This window comes from Erpetoichthys calabaricus, chromosome 7 (genome assembly GCF_900747795.2).
Source record: "Erpetoichthys calabaricus chromosome 7, fErpCal1.3, whole genome shotgun sequence".
NCBI lineage: Eukaryota > Metazoa > Chordata > Cladistia > Polypteriformes > Polypteridae > Erpetoichthys > Erpetoichthys calabaricus.
This window is the reverse complement of record NC_041400.2, coordinates 62753036-62776234: the sequence shown is the minus strand read 5'-3', so window position 1 is coordinate 62776234 and position 23199 is coordinate 62753036. Positions and strand designations below refer to the sequence as shown.

The 23199-nt window shown below is 36.8% G+C and overlaps 1 protein-coding gene across 6 annotated transcripts in view; it reads right to left on the bottom strand.

The window, feature by feature from the left end:
* The window catches only part of LOC114654277 (EGF-like repeat and discoidin I-like domain-containing protein 3), a 981185-nt gene that overhangs the window by 309839 nt on the left and 648147 nt on the right, over positions 1-23199 (bottom strand). For all 6 annotated transcript variants that reach the window (XM_051929619.1, XM_028804714.2, XM_028804715.2 and 3 more), the window contains one exon: positions 1-156. In XM_051929619.1, coding sequence (XP_051785579.1) covers positions 1-156 — 156 coding nt within the window. The remainder of the gene's footprint in view (positions 157-23199) is intronic.

Below are 23199 nucleotides of genomic sequence, written 5' to 3'. Positions count from 1 at the left end.
CATATCTTCATTTGTGCCTTTCACTTTATATGTTTTCCAAGTTTTGCCATCATCGCTGTAGGCTATTTTGTAAGATTTGACATACTCCGGGCTTCCAATTCTCTTTGCACCTTGGGTTATTAGTCCTGTAACCCTCATTCTTCTAAGAAGGTTTATCTAGAAGAAAACAGAAGATTCTTTAGCATCTCTTTACTAAAGATAACTGAAAAATTAAATTAAGTTTTTCGATTATGCCTTTGAAAGTTCCCTAATTGCCCCAATTGAAAGTTTTATTTTATATCTTAAAGGATATTAGATGTTTCACTCTTACTACTTTGCCATTTCTATTTTTGTATTATAAGAAGAATACTGAGTATATAGTGAATCCAATGAATACCCTAGGCTCAGCTGCATGATCTAACCCTTCTTCCCCATACCCAGAGGCAGATGAAGGACAACACCAGCACTGTTGCACCTAACTCAGCATGCCTGGATCTCAACATACACAGAGGGAACAGCAAGGTCCTCAGGATTAATTCTGCTAACATGCCCCCCATCACATTGGAAGACAAAGTGCTGGAAGAGGTTGAGAGCTTCAGTGTCATTGACAAGAAGGGAAAATAGATGTTGATGTTAGAACTGGAAATGGATAAGCAAGGGCAGCATGTCAGCAACTAAAAAACACATGGGGCTCCAGGGACCTGTCCATAGTGACTATGATCAGGATCTTTAACACCAATGCAAAGTCAGTACTTTTCTATGGCATGAAGACATGGAGGATGACCTTTGCCATTACTAAGAAAATCCAGATATTCATTAAAACCTGTCTGAGATGGATCCTCCAATTTTGTTGGCCTGATACCATTAGTAAACTAGAACTCTGGCAGCAAACCAGACAAGAGCCAACAGAGAAAGAGATCTGATGATGATGATGCTGGAGATGGATAGACCACACCCTGCGCAAACCAGGCTCTAGTACTGACAAATCACATTACGTGGAATTCCCAGGGGAAGAGGAGCAGAGGCTGACCAAGAAACATCTAGCAGCATAACCTGAAGGTGGACATCAAGAGGATGGGCCACACCTAGGAACAGCTCAGTAAGCTCTTGTCAGCAGCCTGTGCCCCAAGTAAGCAGTGGAAAAGAATGATATTTTGAAAATTTATCAGATTATAAATTTGATTTATTTTTCAAACATGTTATACCTATTTTATTGTTACTAAAATATGTTTATAAAGTTGAACTATGAGACATGCATAGTGCCATGTAGCCTAAAAAGCCATATGCAATTTGACAATGCCAGCTGGGAATAACAGTCTCTTATTACAGCATACTTAAATTACCTGTCTACTGTAGAACTGAGGAACTAGACATTTTAACTGCCTATTCACTATGTTTCTCCAAGTTACATATCACCAGAACTAGTACCACTGTACCACCACACAGGCACACCTGTATAATAAAAAAATACTATGAAAAAAGTGCTGTTTATACGCTACAGCATTTAACACTAGAATTACCAGAGCCTACGAAAAAACTCGTATACCCGGCCCACCTTAAATCGCTTCTTAAATCCGTTCACACCTCTCCGCCAGCATCCTTTGTCCTCTAAATGTGCTGATAAAAGACAAGCTGCCAGCAGCCGGCTATTCCATCCCCCCACCGACTTAGAACGTGAGCGAAGTTTTCAAAGCTCACGCCTTGATTGATTATGTGGGAGTGAAGTGGAGTTTTACAGTGGAAATAAGACATCATTATTCTAAAGTAATCTATGTAAACACATTGTTAAAACGAAAACTTTTTCATATTTTAGTAATAAATGTTACAAAATGTAGTAGGCATAAACTATAGAATATATAAAACCCGAGTTCCAAAGATCAAATAAACACTTGCACAAAAGCTCCAAGAATGATTCAACAGCTTCTGTGGTGTAGCGTGCTGAGATTTGCCTCTTAGCGCAGAGCAGCTTTTCCTTGCCTCACAGACGTGAGTTCGATTCCCCGCTGGGGATGAAGTGTTGCTTTTTTTTTCTTTTCTTTTAAACCTCAAACGGACATAAAATTTATACATTGGTATGCACTGTCAGTTACTGAGATCGTTATATTTTCATGTGGGATGCTCCTTTTCAAATATTTTTTTAACAATTGAGACTGCAATTAACAGGAACAACTGTCCTTATAACTTATTTTTAAGATCCATAACACACAGACAGACAGAGCACTGCGTAATAGAGAGACAGACAGGCAGAGAAGTCACTAGATATATAAATAAACAGGGAAGCCACGTGTACTGAAAGAAAAAAAGAACAACATGTGCGTTGTCCCTGACTCTCTAAGTAAGATCGGGGGAGGGGTGATGTTAGAGCGCCTGCCCTTATTCAGTGCAGCAAGGACAACGCACATGCTGTTCTTTTTTTCTTTCAGTACACGTGGCTTCCCTGTTTATTTATATATCTAGTGACTTCTCTGCCTGTCTGTCTCTCTATTACGCAGTGCTCTGTCTGTCTGTGTGTTATGGATCTTAAAAATAAGTTATAAGGACAGTTGTTCCTGTTAATTGCAGTCTCAATTGTTAAAAAAATATTTGAAAAGGAGCATCCCACATGAAAATATAACGATCTCAGTAACTGACAGTGCATACCAATGTATAAATTTTATGTCCGTTTGAGGTTTAAAAGAAAAGAAAAAAAAGCAACACTTCATCCCCAGCGGGGATTCGAAGTCAGGTCTGTGAGGCAAGGAAAAGCTGCTCTGCGCTAAGAGGCAAATCTCAGCACGCTACACCACAGAAGCTGTTGAATCATTCTTGGAGCTTTTGTGCAAGTGTTTATTTGATCTTTGGAACTCGGGTTTTATATATTCTATAGTTTATGCCTACTACATTTTGTAACATTTATTACTAAAATATGAAAAAGTTTCTGTTTTAACAATGTGTTTACACAGATTACTTTAGAATAATGATGTCTTATTTCCACTGTAAAACTCCACTTCACTCCCACATAATCAATCAAGGCGTGAGCTTTGAAAACTTCGCTGACGTTCTAAGTCGGTGGGGGGATGGAATAGCCGGCTGCTGGCAGCTTGTCTTTTATCAGCACATTTAGAGGACAAAGGATGCTGGCGGAGAGGTGTGAACGGATTTAAGAAGCGATTTAAGGTGGGCCGGATATACAAGTTTTTTCGTAGGCTCTGGTAATTCTAGTGTTAACACGACCAAAACAGATTACCAATATCCTTGAGTTTGGACTTACTGCTACTGTCTTTGATAGGATTTTGAATCTTGTAACTAGCCAATGGAATGTGGGGACTGGCAACATTACATCCTCCTACATGAACTCTCAACATGGTCACTCCTTGGGAAGTGTGCTGAGCCCCCTGCTGTACCCCATCTTTACCTATAACTGTGTGGCTAAAAATGGCTCCAACTCCATTATTAAATTCACTAATGACACCACCATCATTACCATGGTCACCAACAGCTTGCAGAAGGATGATTTCCCCAAGATTCTGGTCATTGTCTTCAAAAATGGAAACAATGACCAGAAGAAGAAAGAATATTAAAGGGAGTTTACTGAATTGCGGTTAGAGAACAAGTTTGAGGCAAATAACCAAAATAAATAATCAGAACAGTATACCAAACCAAAACTGTCATCAAAATAAACAGTGCAAATATTCCTCACACTAACTTGATTTTTCCAATTAATCACTAACTGTAATGATTCTTAAAAGTTTTAGAAATAGAACGAATACACAAATAAAAAAAAAATTCTGTATAAGAGTTAAATAAGTGGCGCATAATGACAAAATGTCATGTGAACAGAAATGGGCATAGCAACTGTACATAACATGGCCACAATCATGTGAAGAAGTACACAAAATTACAGTCACTATGAATAAAAATAAAATAGTTAAAATATATATTTAAATAATATACTGTATATATATACATAAATATATATATATATATATATAAATACGTTTTTAAAAATCACACTTATATTAAGTTAAAAAGTGTACTAAAAAGTAAAAAATAAGTCTCTCATACATCACTTGTAAAATAAAAGCGTGGGCGCTTTTGCTAAGATTTTATTGATTGATGAAAAGCGCCCATGCTTTTATTTTACGAGTGATGTATGATATGTATGTACATATGTTTGCTCTGCAAAGGGTGGAGAAGTTGCTCCTTCTAAGTGTTCATCATATGTCATTCCATTGTAAGTATTCTCAACAGTCTAGTTTACACCACATTCAGTAAAGGTTAGTATATACCAGGCAGAATAACTAGAAAGCATATCTTTTTAATTATCATCCATTCATCCATTACCCAACCCGCTATATTCGAACACAGGGTCACGGGGATCTGCTGGAGCCAATCCCAGCCAACACAGGGCGCAAGGCAGGAACAAATCCTGGGCAGGGCGCCAGCCCACCACAGGGCACACACACACACCCACACACCAAGCACACACTAGGGACACTTTAGGATCACCAATGCACCTAACCTGCATGTCTTTGGACTGTGGGAGGAAACCGGAGCACCCGGAGGAAATCCACACAGACACGGGGAGAACATACAAACTCCATGCAGGGAGGACCCGGGAAGTAAACCCAGGTCTCCATATATTGTTAATAGTGCAGGCATGATAAGAACATGGAACATTCCACATATAGTTCTAATCAGCTTTGTTGTCAAGAGCTAGGGTTTATTTTGAATTATGCACTGGCTCTGTAAATATATTTTAATAATTATTGTCAAATTAATTTTAATAACAGGCTAACAGCATTCCCTTAATTAACTGTGTTGTTGCTTCATTCAAGTTATTTTTTATACACTTCAGCTTTCATCCAAAGTCTTTTTTCACAAAAATGTTTCTTGTTCTACTTCACTGCACTTCCCAGGAGACGGACCCTTGTTATTCTACACTCTTGTCACTCTTTTCCTGATCAGTATTCTGATATGGCAAACCAGAGGCACGTGTGAAATGTTTTGTCTTTTTTTTTTGAGGGTTTAAAATGTTGATACTAAATCACAGTCTGTGATGATCTATAAACTGTGTGACTATATGCCATATTTTTATGAAAGTGGCAATAAATACTGTTTTAGTTTTAGAAGTTTTAAGGAAAATGGTATTACAAATGTATGTACAATACATCACTTAAAGGGCTCATCATATGACAAAGGATCTGTTTTATATTCTTTAATTTGTCACTACACCAGGCTTCTGTGGTGCTTTAGATGGGACCCTTTATGCATGATTGCAATTTCAAATCTTTCAATCTTAAATTTATGTTAAAACAAGGAAGTCTTGCAGTGGCTCTTCATAACAGAGAGTACCGTACTTCTTCAGGCAGCCACGGCTCAGGACAATTCAATTGGGTCATCACAGAATCAGACTTAGAAACCTAGATGGCTGGTTTCCTGTACAACCAACAATATCCTTAAGACAGATGTCCTCCTCATGACTGTAACCAAGTGGGGCACTCCAAAATAGGAGAGCACATCTCTTAAAAAGTTTGAATTATTATCATAGCTTGGAGGTCAAGAAAGTTCAGGTTCAGTGCTACTTTTTCCACTCATTAGAGGCCTATATGTGTAAGAAGATGGGAGTTGCAAGAAGAAGTTAGCAGACGGTGTAGCCACTTTTGCATAGTTTGCTTTATTTGAAGCACTTGACTGTTGAGGAATTGCTTGATGTACTGCTTAGTCTCTTTGGATGAACCATTTTGTTTACAATATAAATGATACTGAAAGTATCACTGCATTAAATGTTTATTGTCCAGATAATACTTTGATTTGGTGAAATTTATTACAATATTTGGAACACTGAAAAGAGGTACAAACAAGGCCACTGACCTTGGCAAAATGCTACAGACTCCTGAGGCAATGATAAAGTTGAATATAGTAACTTACTAAACTGCAAAAAGTAGGTAACATTAAATACAAAATAATGTTTAAGTATGCCCAATATCAAAAAGTTAGTAACACTTTCTTGACTAATGCTGTACTGAACATATAAAACATATAAAATCATTTATTTTTAAATAAATTCAGTAAGTGTCCAATTCTATTTATTCCATTATAGCCTTCCAGGTTTTGATTCCAGAAGCATCAGGTGGAAGGTGAGGACCAACACAGGATGGGTCACCACTTCATAACTGGGCCCAAGCTCACACTTAATTATTTACATTCACACTTGGCCAGTTTAGAGCTGGCATATCTCTTAGATATGGACAGTTTACTAGAAATAAAAAGGTAAAAGGCTGGAGCACTAAGCATTATGTCCCCAACATAAATTATTACAAATGAAGTAAAACAAGGTTGAAACATATCAACAAATATAGCTTTTCACATTGTTGCAGCCAAACATTTTTGCACATACTACCATCTACAGTTCTTCTATTCAATCAAAGCAAGTGTCTGGCCATAAATCTGTTTTTTAAAGGATAAACCTTTCTTCCTCCCTGGATTAAACCTGAACTTTTCTGGCTTTGTTCTTAGCCCTGTTCTGAACGAAAAGGCTAAATCTTCTCACTCAACCGAAAAACAAGTTTAAGTCCATTTCACATGGAATGCCACGGTCAATCCTTTTTATCATGAGGTCACCAATGCCAGCTATGCTGTCCCTCTTTATTAAACTATATAAAGAAAAAAGCCATAGTCCTTTGGTGTAGATCCTCTTTATATCTCCTCTAAATGTTATATTATCAACTAAATCTCACCTAGTCACCTTCCACTACTATGCAGAGCATTCACTTACCTTCTGCTTATGTCATTACATTACAGTATTTACATTCTTTTTTTTAACACTTTATTGAATTTAATAAAATCAAACAACATTCCATACAAGCAAGTCAAATTTTGCAAAACTAGGTTCAAGTCGCCTCAATCCCCACCCATGAGAAACAGAGCTAGGCCAACAAAGTGAAACTTTAATAGTAGAAAAGGTAAGTATGTAAATAAATAGAAAAAAAGGGGAAGAGAATCTGCTTCCTCAAGTTAAATGCTCATTCTAAAATTTTATTAATTAGATCCTGCCATGTTTTAAAAAAGTTTTGCACACATCCTCCAAGTGAGTATGTAGTCATCAGTCAGTCATTATCCAACCCGCTATATCCTAACACAGGGTCACAGGGGTCTGCTGGAGCCAATCCCAGCCAGCACAGGGCAGGAATAAATCTGGAAGAACACCAAACACAGCTGTTAGTGGATTAGGAGGGATTGTGACACCAAGGCTGTCTGAAAGGCATTTCAAGATTTTGGTCCAGAATAATGTTAATTTGGTGCAGGCCCAAAATATATGACCCAATGAAACTGGAACTTGATTGCAACGTTCACAGGTTGGATCTTGCCCTAGAAACATTTTGGACAATTTTAAATGAGACAGATGTGCTCGATAGATGATTTTAAGTTGAATAATTGTATGCTTTGCACATATGGAGCTCAAGTGAATTCTGTGCATGGCTGCCTTCCACTCCTTATCCGAAAGGTTGAGTGAGAGATCCTTTTCCCACTGTACTCTGGAATCTTTGAAAGGGAGGGACGTTAAAATGTTTTTATATTTTACGGAGAGGCTGTCTGAGTCCTCAAGACTGATCAATATTTTTCCCGGAGTAGAAGTAGGTGGTAGGTGAGGAAAGTTGGGCAGGTTTTGTTTAACAAAGTTTCTAATTTGGAGGTAGTGAAAGAAATGTGTTGCTGGAAAGTTAAATTTGAAGTGTAATTGTTCGTAGGATGCAAAGACGTTGTCTAAGTGATTTAGTCCCAAATGTTTTCCAGACATTAGATAGATAGATAGATAGATAGATAGATAGATAGATAGATAGATAGATAGATAGATAGATAGATAGATAGATAGATAGATAGATAGATACTTTATTAATCCCAATGGGAAATTCAAATTCTCCAGCAGCAGCATACTGATACAATAAATAATATTAAATTAAAGATTGATAATAATGCCTGCGGTGGGTTGGCACCCTGCCCAGGATTGTTTCCTGCCTTGTGCCCTGTGTTGGCTGGGATTGGCTCCAGCAGACCCCCGTGACCCTGTGTTCGGATTCAGCGGGTTGGAAAATGGATGGATGGATGGATAATAATGCAGGTGAAAAACAGAAAATAACTTTGTATAATGTTAAATGTTAACGTTTACCCCCCCCCAGGTGGAATTGAAGAGTCACATAGTTTGGGGGAGGAACGATCTCCTCAATCTGTCAGTGGAGCAGGACAGTGACAGCGGTCTGTCGCTGAAGCTGCTCTTCTGTCTGGAGATGATACTATTTAGTGGATGCAGTGGATTCTCCATAATTGATAGGAGCCTGCTGAGCACCCTTCGCTCTGCCAACAGATGTTAAACTGTCCAGCTCCATGCCAACATTAAACCGTTTACATTCTAAATGCCCTAAATATTTGTGTCTGTCTTCAGAATGTTCACCAGCCACAAACAAAACACAATTCATAAAAAGTTATTAAAATGTAAAATATTATTTATCTCCAAAACAAAGAGAAGCATGTGTCTTTGTGCACTTTTCATATAATATTTTTTCCTTTGCTTGCGCATGAGAGCTTTGAATGTCAATGTCTGAACCATGCAATGGATATGCAGTCATTGTGTTATTACAGGCTAAAACAGCACAAGGCTTAGTGACTTTTATATTTCCCCTGACACAATCGATTTTTGTCCTTATACTTGATCCCAATTATTTTTTTTCTTTTTGCCATGCAAGTTCTTGCACCATGGTGAACCTTCACACAATCAGATTCACCAGGCATGTCACAGCAGTTTGGTTGTACAGTGCCACATGCATCACTTTCACTATCTGTGTCAATGTCTTATGACTAAATTACATTGTCATCACTATAACTTAATTCAAATAAAGGTTCGGTTTCAGTTTGTTCTAAAAACTGGCTTTACAGTTTTTCGTTTCAATGCAATTGCGTGTTTTGGTTGAAGGCTCAGTCCCACTCATGAATATTGATGAGTTACCATGAAGTGGCAGAACATATAGAACAGGGGTCCCCAACTCTGGTCCTGGAGGGCCACAGTGGCTGCAGGATTTCATTCTGACCCTTTTCTTAATTAGTGACCCGTTTTTTCTCCTAAATTAAATTCTTTTGAATTAATTTTATTTGACTTGCTCTTGAAGACTCAGATCCCTTAACTGTTTATTTTTCCTTAATTAGCTGCCAAACAATAATGAGATACAAAATGAACTAAAACACAACCAGCAAACTGTGACCATCATACAATATCTGAAAATAAAGAAAGGTGGCAGTCTCAGGAATGTTGACCTGCTCAGGTCCTCAAAACATTTTAACAGTGCTTTTAGAAAAGAGAAAATTAACAATCTTGGAAATGTCTGCTATTGCACAATGAGAGCAGCAACAAGCCATGGAGTTAATGAATGGGTTTAATTAACAACAAGGATCAGAGCCTATTTAAGTAACTCGCTGGAGTGAAATTGGTTGGAGTTTGAGGCCCTGACTTAATTGGTCTTCTGTTGGCTCACTCACTTCACATTTCATTTCTGTTTGTGTGCCATTTAAGGAAGGAAATGAAGCAATTCAGAGGAACAATGAAGAAATTCAGGGGAACAAATCTTAAAAAACAAGTCAATTAAAATTAATTCAAAAGAAGTTAATTAAAACAGATCACTAATTAAGAAATGGGTTAGAATGAAAACCTCCAGCCACTACGACCCTCCAGGACCGGAGTTGGCAACACCAGTATAGAAAAATTCAAGATTTTTTTATAGTATGATGTTATTTCATCCACAAGATGGCAGCAGAATATAGTCCTGAGAGTTATTTGGGTTAACGTTCCATAGCCGATGAAAAAAGCTTAAACCAAGGAAAGACTCGTTGTTAACCATTTTTACATAAAATTGTGAGCTTGACAGACACTCGAAGTTAATGGCATGGAGGTTAATAACAGTAAAAATAATACATTAAGCATAAATATCATTATGTATAATGCAACAGACTGTTTCAGAAGGGTATATTGAAAAACAGCAATTCTGATTTATTATATATATATATTACCTGTTGCTAGTTTGTAGCTATTGTTGCATTTTCTTTGTGGTTATAGTACTGTCTGTGTGTTTTATTGTTTGAAGCACAGTGGATCATAAATTTGCCTCAATAACTGATGCAGCCTAGTAGGCTGATGTTTCTCTAGGGTCACTTAAAAACATTGTACCATTATAATCCACTCACAGCCATTTCAGCTCATCCTTCTTCATTGACTTCAATGCATTTCATGGAGTATGGCGAAGTTCCCAAATATTTCCATGATTTTGTTGAAAAAAAAAAAGAATCCCATGAGGTTCGCCCATTATTACTCCTCAATATTCTCCAGCTACTAAACTGGCTTAGAATGAGTAAGAATAAGTGTTTTCTGTTTTATTTTTTTTCCATCCGTTAATCTGTATAAGCATGAATGACAAAGTTTAATACTTTAGATATACTAAAACATGACAAAGATTTGCTGAAGATTTTTGGGCAAATTAGAAAGTGAACAATATAGAAATTGTACAGCACACAGTTTAGTGGTGCTGCATGTTTGTGAATTGTTCATCAATCCACTGTAAAAGATCACTTAATCAATCCTATAATGCTGTTTTCTTCAATAAATGTGAAGCTTCTTAACACAGAGACAGACACACCCACACACACACCCACACAATTGGAGTTATTAAACAATTTCAAAACCACTTAATCCAAGTAAGTCTACCCTGTCAGCACTGGGTTGAAATCCAGTATGAACCAATTCCACAGGTTCACTGACGTATACAGACATATACGTATACACACACGTATACGGGGGTCAGTTTAGAGTCTTGAATAATAGGCAAAACTCACCCATGCACAGCAAGACTTTACAAATTCCTCACAGACAATGATTAAAACTGGGGATCTTATCAGCAAACATACAAGCCATAAAAACCTGGACACAAATAAATGAACATACACAGGCTTGGTCCGCAATAGAAGTAAAATCCTGTAGTACTTCTTTATATTCCCTGCTCTGCTCTCCAATAAATGCAAGTTATTGCAAATATACTAATAACCCAATTGTGCTTTACTCACTCAGAATATGGAACCAAATTAGAAAGCATTTTAAGATGGAAAATCTTTTATCAGTGGCACCTCTGCAAGAGAACCACCTCTTTCAACCTTCGCAAGTATATCCAGTTTTTAATACCTGGAAAAGTTTTGGGATTAAAATGCTCAGAGATCTTTATATAGACAACATATTTACATCTTTTGAACAATTACGTTCAAAATTCAACCTCCCAGCTACACATTTCTTTTACTATCTTCAAATTAGAAATTTTGTTAAACAGAAATTGCCCGATTTCCCCCACCTTGCACCCTCCACAATGCTGGAAAAAATACTGCTCAATTTCGAGGAATTAAACACTATTTCTGCAATATATAAAATCTTATTAGAGTCCCTAACTTTCAAAGATCCAAGAGGACATTGGGAAGAAGATCTCTTAATCAATATATCAGAAAAGGAGTGGAAGGTAGCAAAGCAGAGAATTCACTCGAGTTCTATATGCGCAAAGCATAGAATTATTCAACTAAAAATTATATATCGAGCTCATCTGTCTCGCTTAAAACTGTCCAAAATGTTCCAGGGCAGGATCCAACCTGCGAACGCTGCAACCAAGCTCCTGCCTCACTGGGTCACATGTTCTGGGCCTGCACCAAACTAACATCATTTTGGACAAAACATTTTAAGTGCCTTTCAGACAACCTTGGTATCACAATCCCTCCTAACCCATTAACAGCTGTGTTCGGTGTTCTTCCAGATGGACTTGAATTGGAGAAGGACAAGCAAACGGTGATTGCATTCACTACACTTTTGGCACGCAGACTTATTTTGTTAAATTGGAAGAATCCTAATTCTCCTCTTATAAGTCAGTGGGAAACCGATGTTTGATATTATTTGAAATTGGAAAAAAACAAATTCTCAGTTAGAGGATCTGTACAAAATTTTTTCAAAACCTGGCAGGATTTAATCAATATTATTTTAGAATAAGAGAAATAACTATTACCGCATTTAACTCCCTTCTCCATCTCTTATTTACATATATATTTACTTCTCCCTTTCCTTTGTTTAATGTTGCCTTATTAAAAAGCCTTAAGCAATTTTCCTTTAGCTAAGCTCTCCTTCTCAGGGGCGGGGTTTGATTTGTCTTCAATTTTGTTGGGTTATAAATTGATCTGTTTGTATGGAATGATTACAATGAAAATTAATAAAATAAAAATATTAAAAAAAAAAAAAACCTGGGGATCTTACAATATTATAATTCAATGGTTATTTTTGTTTAGCAAATATTAACTGGCCCACTATAAGCGAGTCTGCATTTGTACATTCTGAGGACCTGTCAAAAGATGTTCCCTACTTTGTGCAAGATGCTACCAGTGAAGTGAAAAATGCAGAGCCATATAAAGATTACAGCACTTAGTACTTTGGGCACACTTTAAGGAAGTCTTTTTTAATTAAAACTGTATAGACATGTATTTTCCACCTGAATTGGATACAAGTTAGTTTCTCTGGTAAGCTTGATGGTTTCCACCCAAATAATGCATGTTTGAATTTACCATGTCCTACCTTGGGATTATTAGCATCTACTGCAAAACAAATGACAATTGCTTTTGCTGTACATAATTTTATGTGACAGAAGTACATGTGCACAGTATAGCCAGAAGATACTAAAAGTATACATCTGAAAAATGTGGTCTAGAGCAAAGAATTGAAGATGAAAGATGTGGCAGTGCAATTATAATTGTAAAGTAAGGCATTTTTTAAAAAAAATCAGTGGTGGAAATAAGCCTCTGTTGTATCAGGAAACAAACCATTCTATTAAAAAGAACAATGAAAAGAGGTTTCACAGTAAGCTTGTACATTTATCATAATGGGATTTTACAGGAAGCAAGTCACCATCTGGCAGTATTTTTCTGAAACAGCAACAGCACGACAAAAAACAAAAAAAAAGGCATATTGGGTGTGGATGTTGCAAGAAACAGTTAAAATGATGCATAAATGTGTGACAATTTCATGAGCTATACTGTACATTTCCTGTTTTTGTTCTTGTCTTATCCCTACAGCAGCTCAAAGACACATTAATACAGTATTCTGACAGGTGATATTAAATTGCTCCTAGCATGAAAAAGACTATTCCTTACATTTTTCTGCAACTTGCAAAGATCTGCAATCCATTCATGGCTAGTTTCTGCATTATATCAGCGGCTGCCAGGCTAGGCTCCTACACCCTGCTATCAGTAAAAAGTGGGTCAATAATAATGGCTGAACAAAAATATCTCCTTTAAGTTTATGTTTTATACCAATTTCTGTCATGCTCCTTATAAAATTTATTTATAAAAGAATGGCTAATGGACTCAAGAGACACAGTGGGAACCGCTTCTTAAAATATTCAGTAGATCCTGTTTTGTTTTGTTTTGTTTTGTTAGTTAAAGTTTAAAATTAACTCCACAGGGAGTAGGATCTGCCTGGGTTGTCCCTTTTTAATGTAGGTTTTGACCTCCTGGTTTTAATTTAAATAAGAAAAGCAATAGTTCTACCTGCAGGCTTGCCGATTGCCAGATAGTATATTGTTGCTAATTGGTTCAATATTACAGCAGCAAGCTGTCTTAAGCAGCATGCACTTCACCATTCCTGGTCTTTATCAGCCTTGATTGGTTGCCCTTTATTTACAGGGTGCTAGAGGATAAATTGCCTAAGTCTAGATAAAGACTTGAAATCCTTGATTTTACATTATAGAGGGCAGCAATTTGAAATTAATCTTACTGCAGATATACAGTCAAGAGAGATAGAAAATATGGTTTTAAAATATCCCAAAAATGAGATATTTATGGCACTTACTGTACTTAGATCCCATTAATTAAATAAGTGTGGTGCAGAGAAAACAGAAACATACTGTAAATGCATATAATAGGAGAAATACGGATTCAGCGGGTTGGATAATGGATGGATGGATGGATGAAATTTAATGAAGGGGGCAGGTTAAAAAATATGTTCACCAAATTAGAAAAAAAACAAATTGTTAAGTATCAAAGAAGAAAAAAAAATTGATTGAGTTCAGCTATGGATTGTTTTTTAATGCAATGCCACACTCATTTTAAAAATCTGCAGATGCACTTAGGTCTTAGCTTGATGTTTGAATTAGTTAACCCTTGTTTTAAAGAACACAGTGTGAAGTTATGATATAATTCAGCACTGATAATTATATAATTTGTTTTATAATGAAAATGTTCCTTTTAAATGATTGGTCAGGAAACTTAAGAGCTACAGGGTAAACATCTAAAATGCAGTAATGTTTACAGAAGGAATGATTAATTCATAGTACAAAGCATTCTACCACACTAACTACACAGTTGTAAGAGAAATACTCTAGCTGCCTATAAAACTGAATGGGATTATGCAGGTTTGAAGATATTATGTTGTTATATACAACATCTATATCTTCCTGATTGGGGTTCACCCAGGTTGAAACAAGTATATATATATATATATGATATAATTCCACACCGGACCAGAGGCTGGCAGAGTGCACTGATCCTTTCTATTTTTCCTCTCCAGACCATACACGTAAAATTCCACCTGAGCTCGATGATGTCACTTCTGGTTCTGGGTCCAATAACATCACTTCCGTTTCCTATCCAGAAGACATCACTTCCGGGCCCTGCCAGAATGACATCACTTTCAGGCCCTGTCCAGATGACATCACTTCCACTTCTTGCCCAGATGATGTCATTTCCCCTACCTGGCTTTAAATGTTTTTTCTGCCTACCAGTTCTGTTTTGGACTGATGTCTGTAAAGACTTACAAAACCAACTCTTCAATTTTGACAGCCAATTTCAAGTACAAGGGTGGCTGCCACCAACTCTTTTTTCTGTGTGGTCTGAGTCCTTTCACTATTTACAGAAGGTGACATAACCCAAGATGTTCATGATGGCTTATGGGTTGTTGTTACACACATAGTGCCGTGCTCTGCCATTACTCTAGTTGCAGCCAAGGTCAAATGAACATGGACACTCCACTACAGGATTGCAATATTGTTTAAACAATACACCATAGTGAAATTTCTGTGGGCAGAAGAAATGAGACCTTCTGAAATTTACCCTCATGTATGTACAGTATCCTACATACCTTGAATAAGTTCAAAGAGACTGAAATGTACCAAATAGTGTGCAGCACAAGGGAAAGGGATTAACATGAACAGAAATGCAAAATACTCCTGAAATGTCAAAACAACAAATCTGCTGCCTCTCTGGGCCTCACTTGTCCATCTCAAAAGTACTAGAGAACACTCCCTTTCTCACCTCTAATCTTCCTCTATATTTTTCTTACCTTTGGCTTCTCTTTCTGCCAATACATACAGATTTGCCTCAACGCATCTCTGGACTCCTAAACTCCCCTTGTGGATGGCTATGAGGCCTCCTTAAATCCCACCAGTTTCACATCTGGTGAAGCTTCTGAATCACTTCCAATATCATGGGCAGCACTACTTTTTCTCCAAGTAAAACGTAAATACTATACTATACAGCATCTCTGTTGTTAGTCATTAGCACTTAAACATAAGTAACATGACAGTTATAATTGAATATTAACCCTCACTTATTCTGTTTTTCTTCTCGGTACTCAAATGTGGCACTTGGTGCCACGGCCCACCTGCCAAGTTGTTTTGCCTGCCTAAGGAAAAGTCATCCCAGATGGAGGATCGCAGGAATCGTGGGAAAGAGGGGTCCTTTCATCGGATTGGCTGGCCCAGCACTGTTTCAGCCATGGAATGGCCAAATGGGGGAGGCAGCTTGAAGGATGAGGTCTCCAGGACTCTACACAAATCCAAATCTTATTATGGGATATATCATCTACTGTTAAATTCTGCTCTGTACTTCTAAAATTTATATTTTTTATTTCTTACTATATTGAGGAATTGTTCTGTTCTGTGTACTGCATTGTATTGTATTGACCCCCTTCTTTTGACACCCACTGCACGCCCAACCTACCTGGAAAGGGGTCTCTCTTTGAACTGCCTTTCCCAAGGTTTCTTCCATTTTTTCCCTACAAGGTTTTTTTGGGAGTTTTTCCTTGTCTTCTTAGAGAGTCAAGGCTGGGGGGCTGTCAAGAGGCAGGGCCTGTTAAAGCCCATTGCGGCACTTCCTGTGTGATTTTGGGCTATACAAAAATAAACTGTATTGTATTGTATTGCATTGTATTGTATACTTTCTAGTGACTCCAGATGTCTGTTTCTTTTGTCTGCAGACCACTGGGTGCCTCAGGTAGACTACCTATTTTCAGTTTCATTTAGAAGAACAGCATAGTTCCATTCATTCTGATTTGGACTGCATACAATCAGATTGACATGATGAAGAGTCTGGCCACGAAACATATGTTACCACCTATCAAATGATAGGTATTGTGGCCTCCTGCCTGCCTAAAGGGGAACCATCCTTTTTGCTAAAGGTTCAGTCAGCCTTGTCACCTGGCCCTAATAATCTTAGGGGAAATATGACATTCATCCTCCCATATCACAGTTTTCTCTTTTGTGCTGGAAATCCATGCCTATTTCCCAGCAGAGGCACCCAAATATACCACCCTTTAGCAGCTTCTTAACATCCATAACAGAATATCCAAAACATCCCTGTTGACATTGTGGCTTGCTCTCTGCCCTGGTGCTTCTTGCATTATACTTCATGTAAAACAGAAGGTAAACATTTGATTATTTTTTGTTTTTCTACATGTAGAAGAATGCAAAATACCTAAATCTTTGCATTTTAATGTGCTTATATTGTAAATACTCACACTAAGGCCCAAATTTTGTTTATTATAACTTAATGATTAGACAAGGATACCTAGTCTACATTATAATGAAGTAGACCTAAGAAAAGAGGGACACTGTTCTGTGCTAAATCTGAATGTTCTTTCAATGTATGCTTATTTGACTTCTTCTAACTCTAGTGTGATCCCCCTAAAAACTATTAGTTGTTGCTGCAAGTAAGCTCCCTACAACTCTATAATGAACAAAACTGTTTCAAAAAAAGAGCATGAACAAGTGAATATCTCCTGAAAGGTGACACATTCATAAAACGCAGAGACAAATGCCCTTGACTCTGTATAAGATTGGGTGCTAATCATGATGCTGTGTCATTTGCACTTGTGTCCACGCAAATGGAAAATTTCAAAATTAATTTATCAAAATACTTATTATGTCAGTAGGGTGTGTTGTGTCACTGTTTTTGAGGCTACAGAATCTTGGCACAAGTATCACAGAATATTCTTACTGATAACACTTCTAAAGGATTGGCTTTTCTTGTCAGTATTTTTTTAATGTTATAAAAGTTTTCTAAATTTACATAACACAATATTCAAAAGGCTTTTTTTTTAAAAAAAGGGTAGCACAGCAATGAAGACTAACCAAGCAGCATTGTAGGAAGCCTTAAACAAAGTGCCAATCAATCTTTGGTACACTCATGCACTCATCCATACTCTCATGGTACTAACCCTCTGTCACTCTGCTGTACATTTGTTATTGATTTCTATTTAAAAAACACTGTCAAAGGTTAGTTGCTATTTAAGGTCCTATGTGTAATATTGTAAATATAGAATCTAATTAGTTTTTCTCGTTTAAATTGTAAATGTAGAATATAATTAGTTATTCTTGTTTATAAATGCTACTTATACTGTAGGGAATATAGTAAAAAGAGTGTTTACAAATACTATTACATTACTAAGAGTTGGAAGCTTATAGGGTTGGGTTAATGAACTTTTCATTTCATTGCCCATCTTCAGTGCATTTTAATAGCATAAAGTGTGAAGCACTGCATCTGTGCTGTACATTGAAATTGAACTGTGTAAAGAGTTAAAATAGTTAAATAAAGTCATTAAAAAGGTGGCATTTTTACGAAAATTGTGTATGCTTTGAGAAGGGGGGACCAGAAGAGCAGCACTATCCACTTGAAGTGTGCATGATGATAATCTCTGATCCTTTAATGGGACATCTCTCTGAACAAAATAGTCTTTTGGAACAGATTTAAGTCACAGTTATTCTAGTTCTACTCTGTGTGACCCAGCAAGGCATGTAACCTATCTACAGTACAACGTATGCCGATTAAACACCTTGGGAGGGAAAAGCACTATAAAAAATATTGGTTGTTTGTTTGCAACAGTATAAGGTATATAGTCAAACATACAATTTTCTTGATGTACTGTGTCCAAAATATGCCCACAAGAGATCATTTAATTAAAATTACCAGCACACCTAGACAGTAAAACCTCACATTTGAAACTAATACATAACATCATCTTTGTAGTCGCAGTCAGCACTACACAATAAAAGTGATGTGGCATTAAAGATGAGCATCTCTTAACTGAAACTGATTAATGTCCCTTTACCAATTAATAACTGTGCGTGTCTGATCAGCAGTTATATTATGAAAATAAAAATTAGGTTGCTCATTAATAGCTGAATTTAACTGATGTGCACAGATAACCAAAATATCCATTACACGCAGAAAAAAACAGTTTATATATATATATATATATATATATATATATATATATACACACTAAAACCTCAGGAAAGCAAATTAAAGTAAAATAGAAAGAGGTTGTTTTGACACATTCACAGTATTCTCATTGTGGAAACAGTTATAATAGATAATGTGATACTCAAAACGTTGAAAAGGCTTTGTTACCATTTCACCATGCTCATTTTACTTAAGTAGCAATTAAAAGTTTCACCAACATTCTTCTGACATATGAATTAGACTTGTAGAATCCAAAAATTACTCTAATATGACAGCTTAAAAGAGGCAAATTATATTTTGAGATAAAAACAAAGACATGAATAGAGAAAATTGCTGGAAATTTTGCCTTTGCAGATATATTATTTTCAGAGGGGTACTGTATTTAACCACATGAAAATGTTTATTGTTGCATACCTTTTAAAAGTTAATTTTCTGCAATGAAGTGAATTTACAAAATACTGTCATGACAACCCTTAAAAAACAGAAAAATAGGGTAAGTGGTCACCTTTGTACTTTGTTAAAGCAAATTACCCTGGAAATTACATGGCAGAGATGGCATGTAATATGGAAAGTGCTATCCCAGCTAATCTGTATGTTTGTCATGTGTTTGCTAGTGCCTTGAGACTTTAAAATTTAGTTTACATGCTTCAGTGGATTTGCATAATTAGATGAGCAAAGAACTGTCACTTATTAAGTTTAAGCCATTATTTCTCAACCAGAGGCTGTTTATGGATGCCATTTATGAGGTGGTCTCAATTATTAATGTATAAGACTTGATATTCATTAAGCTATGGAACCAATAAAGAAAGAAAGATCATTAGAATTCTGCTCTAAGGTCAACAGACATACAGTTACTCTACATGGAACTGATAGAATTGATTATGACATAATAGGTTGATATCTAATATATCCACATTACCTTAGATTGTGATGTTGATGTCACTCTGGGGAAAAATGCAATACATTGTGCAATAAAGATGCATAGCGTTTAATGACAAATATATGCGTCATCAAACCTGTCAGTCAATCCACAGATGAAGAACATAAAATCCCTTCAAACATAGCTTCAATTTTTGTAAGCCTTTAGTATTTTAACCTACTTTACATACTAACTATAATACTAAACAATATTTTTTAGCTCAAACTTGTTTAATGTCAATTAGTTCACACTCTGATTATATTTTTAAGACTCCAATCTCTTTGACAAAGTGCTCAAACAATTTTTCGTCTATCGATTGCAATCTCAGAATCAGTTTAATATATATATTTGAGCCTGTTCTAAACGAGTGCCAGAATGTGGTGATACAAGAAGACACATTGGTCTGCTTACTCCTCCGATTTCCCTGCTGTACTCACTCCTTCATTCTTATTTCTCTCATTTATCTTTCCACCCTTAATCTCGGCCAAGTTAAAGTACAATTCCTGTGATATTCAGTCCTAAAGCACACTGGCAGGCAGCAGTCCCGTGATGGAGTTTGCTTCTGCAATAACAATGAGGGTAACGACCCATCTTAAAACAACCCTGTCTCCCTAGCCACACTGCCTCCTGGTTTGTGCTGGGTGAATTACACTTTTCATCTTCAGCTTTCATATTTAAAGGCCTGATCTCAAGAGCCTAACCTGCCCCTGTTATGGATTTGTGTACTGCTCTTTGTGTATCAACACTACTACCAGGTCTGGCATTGACCAAGATAAGTAAGGCAAGAAAAATGAAAGGAAGTTACAAAACACAAACAAAACACAAAACTTCTCTGATGGGCTTGGCTTATTTATGGAGTGTGGCAAGGTGCATACTCAGTACATGTAACACTACTACTACTACTACTACTACTACCTAATTAACAATCCAAATGCATAAGTATGACATTCTTCATGTCTCAATCAAACTGTATAACATGGAATATATTAGAAAATTTGGTTTTGTCACAGTCACGAAGTTTAGTTATTCTTTCTAACTGTTATTTTGCCTTTAAAATATTTTTTTTATAGATCCGGTTGTTTTGATTATCAAGGAATCTGTAGGTAATACTTGTTTTTTGTTCCCATGTGTTTTTATGAGTGTTAAATATAGTTAAAATTCACTTGTAGTACTATTTTGTTTTCCTTATGAATGCCACTCTTCAGGGATAGTTTTGTTGATAGTTACTATGTCATTCCTATGTCCGATGAAAGGGAGTGTGTGGCATCATTACCACAATGGCATACATAGGAAAAAGACAAAATATATGAGGTTTAATGATGATCAGTATTCAGAAGTTAGCCTGCAGGGAGAGTGGATAAATTTAAATATGTAGGATCATTGGTAGCTCAAGAAGAAATGTTAGATGCAGAGATAAACCACAGAGTGCAGAATGGATGTAACAATTGGGAAAATGTATCAGGAGTATTGTGTGATCAAAGAATTAAGGCAAAGGTTAAAGGTAAAGTTTTTAAGACAGTGGTAAGACCAGCAAAGATGTGTGGAGCTAAGACATGAGCATTAAAGGGAGCGCTGGAAAACAGGTTAGATGTGGCACAAATAAAAATGATTAGATGAATGTGTGGAGTTACAAAAAGGGCAGAATAAGGAATGAGACAATCAGAAGTACAACAAAAGTAGGAGAGAGATCTAAGAAAGAACAGGGGCCTCATGTATAAACGGTGCGTATGTACAAAAATGTTGCGTAAGCCCGTTTCCATGCTCAAATTGTGATGTATAAAACCTAAACTTGGTGTAAAGCAACACACATTTTCACGGTAGCTCCAACCATGGCATACGCAAGTTCTCCGCTCAGTTTTGCAAACTGGCGGCATCCAGCGTCAAAGCAGTGCTACTGTTCCAGTGTGGTTTCCCTTTCTTTTTTAGATCTACATCCCTGACGCGGCTTTATAAATACACTGAAATTAACCGCATATTGTTTATTAGTTTAATGCATCTGATTGTAATTAACCTATAACAATATAATGGTCCACAGAATGGTCAAACTGTTTCTAAATACCATAGCGGATCATCTTTTTCCGTATTACTCTCACTGCACCACTCAGAGTATTTATATCACTGTATCTGAGTGGGGAATCACAGCTCTACAGCAGATGATTGGAAAGTGATTATCGGTATACAGCATCAAGCACATGCTGCCTCAGCCATGCTGTCTATTGAACTGCTCTCATATGGCAAACGCTTCAGAGACTTTACTCGCGGTTCAGAAACAGTTTCATCCAAAGAACTATAAACTTGCGATATAATATTGCACAACCTGAGCCACTTTATAAAGCGCGTATTTACATATGATGACGATATCATTTTTAAGATAAAATACCAGAAAATATGTTTATTATATTATATAGATAAAATGTTAACATCATTTAAATAATCTATATTGTTAATAATTAAACATGTGAGGACACGGTGCCGCAGCACTAGCGAGGAGCTGGCGCCCCGTTCGCAGATTGTTCCTGCCTCGCGCTGTATTCTTGATGGGGCTGGCGCGACACTGGAAGGATAGAGAATAATTAAACATGTATTACAAAGATATTTCAATATTCCTTAAATGTTTTGAAGAATCGGCGTTCTAAGCTTACAGATGGCTTAACGTCTATTACAGAGCTGATTGTGTTGAGCTTGGGTATTTGGAGAAAGAAAAGTAAGGACAGGAATTGGGGGATTAGTACGTTTGAAAGAGACAATACTGCTGCAATAAATTATTTCATCAAAGGTTGCGCACGCAGCAGCAAGCATCTTGTGTAAGACAGGAATAATCAATGCGTCACCGTGTTCCCATGTTTAATAACATGCTTTAACTCCTATCATCATGAAAGTGATAGCAAGTATACATCTCAGTATTTTAATTGTTTAGAGAGCTGTAATATCATGAATGTAATGGATTCTGTGTCCTGTCGGAGGAAGAGAAAGCCTGTTTAAGAAGCATGTAGTGATTCACACACATAGAGCACATAGAAGATCAAATACAAAACAAAGCGTTTAACGTGCAACTTTAGTTACGATGGGATTTGAGAAACTAATAAATTAAACGATTTTAAGATGAAGTTTATGATGTTCTACTTTAATGACAAAATAAACTACGTGATTAAAGTGGAAATTTCGAGATTAAAGTTGACATTTCATACTTTTTTCCCACTGTGTGCCTATTTTTTTTTCTCTGTACTCTAATAAGCTTTCTTATGACACTCAGACGGTGGGCTACGACTTGCCTTTTCATGGCGACTTTGATATCTGACAACTTCTTTTTTACTTTGGGCACTGTGCGACTTTGTGAACTTGAGCTTTTGAGTTTCTCTGACACTCTGTCACTCGATCAGTTTACTTTTGTTGATTATATCACTGTTTAAACCAACAAATAGTAAGTTTTCCGTGCCTCCACTTGGTATTTGCTGAAATTCTTCTATTTTCCCACGTGCTTTTGCCATTGTCTTTTCACAGAAGGCTGAGCTTAAGGGCTATTTATATTGATTTGCATATTCAAAGAGGCGTAATTCTGGGAGGAGTTGGGGCGGGACAGCAGGCACGTGCACATGCGTTACTTTTCACGCTGACCAGGATTTATTTAGCGGAAGAACATGGCAGTTGACGTTCGCACAGATTTATGCATCTGGATTTTTTTGTGCATATGAACATTTCCGCTTTTGTCCGTACGCCATGTTATAGTGTGTATTCTACACACG